The 4,010-nt window shown below is 41.8% G+C and overlaps 1 protein-coding gene across 1 annotated transcript in view; it reads left to right on the top strand.

The window, feature by feature from the left end:
- TM2D1 (TM2 domain containing 1) overlaps positions 1 to 4,010 on the top strand; it is a 52,832-nt gene that overhangs the window by 2,652 nt on the left and 46,170 nt on the right. The window contains exon 2 of the mRNA XM_012807191.2: positions 646 to 719. Within this exon, the coding sequence (XP_012662645.1) occupies positions 646 to 719 (74 nt within the window). The remainder of the gene's footprint in view (positions 1 to 645; positions 720 to 4,010) is intronic.

The raw sequence follows: 4,010 nt of genomic DNA, 5'->3' as shown, positions 1-4,010 counted from the left end.
CGGGCGCCTGTAGTCCCAGCTACTTGGGAGGCTGAGGCAGGAGACTCGCTTGAGCCCAGGAGTTGGAGGTTGCTGTGAGCTGTGATGTCACGGCACTCTACCCAGGGGGACAGCTTGAGGCTCTGTCTCAAAAAAGAAACTTCATTTTACTCCTATTATTTATCTGACTTTGGATAAGCCATTCAAACTCTGAGCCTCAGTTTGTGTTTCTGTGATGCCGGGATGATAGGATCTACCTTGCGAGGCTGTTTGTGTTACATGAAATACTGTATATGGTAATGCCAAGTGCCGTGTAAATTAATTCCGTTGAGGTCTCTGGAAACTGATTTGTTTTTAACCAGAAGCCCTCTTGAAATAATTTGGTAAAGATTTTTATTTTAAGTTTTGCTTTGCACTTCTATCCTGACTGATTTCTCTAAAGGCAGCATCCTCTGCTAGTGCTTATATGTGTTAATAGACTTTAACTATTATAAGTTAATGTTCAAGTATTACATGTATAGTTGTACTTAACGCTTATTGGCTTGGACAAACCAGCAGCCTCTGTTTATATGTGAATAGCAACATGAGTGTATAATATGAGATATTAAAGACACGATGAAGTTTGGTGTTGGAATGTAGTCCATGTTTCCTTAACTTAATTTTTACATATATCTGTAAAGATCCAAAAATAAATGACGCTACGCAGGAACCAGTTAACTGTACAAACTACACAGCTCATGGTAAGACTTGCAGTAACATGTCTTTAAATGTAATTTTTAAACATGCTTTTTAAAACCTATTTCATAGATCAATATATGATTACTAAAAGTAATAAGTGTGTTTTTTTCTTATGTTATAACATTATTTAGTTTTTAGAACAATTTAAAATTGGAGAACTAGCTAGAGGTTGTCAGTATTTCATTTTATTTATTTATTTGAAACAAGAGTTTCACTGTGTTGCCCTCAGTAGAGTGTTGTGGCATCACAGCTCACAGCAACCTCAAACTCTTGGGCTTAAGCAATTCTCATGCCTCAGCCTCCCAAGTAGCTGGGACTACAGGCCCCCACCATGACACCTGGCTATTTTGTTGTTGTTGTTGTTGTTGCAGTTGACATTGTTGTTTAGCTGGCTCAGGCCAGGTTGGAACCCACCAGTGGCACCATAACCACTGAGCCACAGGCGCCGAGCCTATATAGCTTTCTTGATGCTTCATACATTTATCATTTATTTTTGGTGAGAATATTAAAGATTTTCTCATCTAGGTACTTTTTCCAAAGTATGTTACATAAAGGTGCTTCTTTTCTTTTTTTGTTTTTAGGCAGAGTTTCACTATGTCACCCTCAGTAGAGTGCTGTGGTGTCACAGCTCACAGCAACCTCCAACTCTTGGGCTTAAGCGATTCTCTTGCCTCAGCCTCCCAAGTAGCTGGGACTACAAGCACCCTCCACAATGCCCGGCTATTTTTTTTTGTTGTTGGCAGCTGTCATTGTTTAGCAGGTCCAGGCTGGGTTCAAACCTGCCAAACTTGGTGCATGTGGCCAGTACTGTAACCACTGTGCTCTGGGTGCTGAGCCATCTTAAATGTTTTTTTTGCAGTTTTGGCCAGGGCTGGGTTTGAACTTGCCACTTCTGGCATATGGGGCCGGTGCCCTTCTCCTTTGAGCCACAGGCACCGTCCTTAAATGTTTTAATTACTCAAAAAAGCATGAAATGGACAGTGCCTGTGGCTCAAAGGAGAAGGGTGCCGGCCCCATATAACAGAGGTGGCAGGTTCAAACTCAGCCCTGGCCAAAAACTGAAAAAGGACCTGAAATGAGACTGTTGATCCAGTAAGGCCCAGTGAGGAGCTATCGGACCCTTATTCTGTGCTTGTACCCTGTACTCAGGCACAGCCAAGTGTGAGCACAGTAGGGTGAGGATTTTAAGTATGCGTCAGTATTTTCTTAGGTGTTTTAATAATGGATAACACTGTGTCTCATGATTTGGAGATGGTTGTGTTCTAAAATAGTGTAATGTCAGATTAAAATTAATAAATTGTAGTCTGTTGAGTCTTCTAAGGGAGCATATGTTGCAGGGGGAGGCTGGTAGATGTTAGCTATTAGCATTCTTTTTTTTCCTTTTTTTTTTTTTTTGACAGAGTCTCACCGCGTTACCCTGGGTAGAGTGCTGTGGCATCATAGCTCACAACAAACTCAAACTCCTGGGCTTAAACGATTCTCTTGCTTCAGCCTCCCAATAGCTGGGACTACAGGTGTCCGCCACACCTGGTATTTTTTTTGTTGCAGTTGGCCCTGGCTGGGTTCGAACCCGCCAGCCTCAGTGTATGTGACTGGCTCTGTAAGCACTGTGGTATGGGCACTGAGCTTTTTTTCCCCCTTTTTAATCAACACAAAATTGTACATATTTATGGGGTCCATTGTGATGTTTGATACATGTATATATTGTGTAGTAACTAATTTAGGATATTTAGCATATCCATCACCTAATACATTTGTCATTTATTTTTGGTGGGACTATTTAAAATTTTCTCTCTTAGGTACTTTGAAATATGCAATACAGTATTGTTAACCATAGTCACCCTACTGTGCTATAGAACCCCAGAAATTATTTCTTCTGTCTATAACTCTGTACCCCTTGACAGTCCCTACTCCCTCCACCCTCCCCTAGCCTCTGCCAGCCCCAGCACCCCTCCCACCATTAGGCCTGTCAGGAATTGGGCGGCACAGCAGGAGGTAGATGGCAGAGGTCACAAAGTTTCATCTGTGTTTATAGCTGCTACCTACACCTGCATCATGGCCTGTGCTCTGCCTCCTGTCAGATCAGCAGGGGTGTTAGGTCCTCATAGGAGTGTGAACCCTCCTGGAAACAGCACATGCGAGGGATCTAGGTTGTGGGCTTCTCAAGAGGACCTGACGCTGTATGATGTGAGGCAGAGACGCAATGTGCTGGCATCATCCTGAATCCTCCCCCACCCCCCACACACTCTGACCTTGGAAAAATGGACTTCTGTGAAAGTGAGTGGTCCTTGGAGACTGCTGCACTATCCTATCTCTACTTCTATGAGATCAGCTTCTTTAGATTCCTCATACCAGTGAGATGGGGCACTATTTGTCTTTCTGTACCTGGCTTATTTAATATAATGTCCTTCAGGTTCATCTCCATTATTGCAAATGACAGGACTTCATTCTTTTTGTAACTAAATATATTTAGAGTTCCTGTTTGCCATGGCATAATGGTGGTGATTAAGTAGTAGTATTTGGAGAAACAAAGCACCTATTAAGAGTATACTGATTTTTTTTTTTTAAACTTTATTTTTTATTATTTTTTGTTGTTGCTGTTGCTGCAGTTTTGCCATGGTTGAGTTTGAACTCACCACCCTCGGTATATGGGGCTGACACCCTACTCACTGTGCCACAGGCACCACCCTATACTGATGTTTTTTAACATACTAGACTCGAAATAAGCTCACATTGATGTTTATGTTATAAGTAAATGCTGTTCTTAAAGGAAATCAGAGGAATTACATTTGTTACAGAAAAAAACTTTCCGGTTTTTCAAAAGTAATGTATATTCAAATATATTTTTGAAAGCAGTGGCCTAGCATGGTGGCTCCTGCCTGTAATCCTAGCATTTTGGAAGGTCCAGGTGGGTGGATTGCTTTTCGAGACCAGCTGGAGCAAAAGTTAGACCCCACCTCTACTAAAATGGAAAAACTGAGGCAAGAGGATCGCTTCAGCCCAAGTTGGAGGTTGCTGTGAGCTATGATGCCACAGCACTCTACCCAGGGAGATAGGTTGAGACTCTGGGGTGGATGGACCGGGGGAAGCAAATCTTTTAACTTTATATCTTTATATTTTACTGTGCTGTTAAAAGAGGTATTTGAAAATAAGTTGTATTAGCCCAATTCATAATTGCTAAGTCATGGAAGAAGCCCAAGTGCCCATCGACCCCTGAATGGATTAATAAATTGTGGTATATGTACACCATGGAATATTATGCAGCCTTAAAAAAGATGGAGACTTTACCTCTT

The sequence above is a fragment of the Otolemur garnettii genome, unplaced genomic scaffold (genome assembly GCF_000181295.1).
Source record: "Otolemur garnettii isolate 467f Iridium unplaced genomic scaffold, OtoGar3 scaffold00066, whole genome shotgun sequence".
Classification (NCBI taxonomy): domain Eukaryota; kingdom Metazoa; phylum Chordata; class Mammalia; order Primates; family Galagidae; genus Otolemur; species Otolemur garnettii.
Note: the sequence above shows the minus strand (reverse complement) of the source record. Positions and strands in the feature narration are given on the sequence as shown.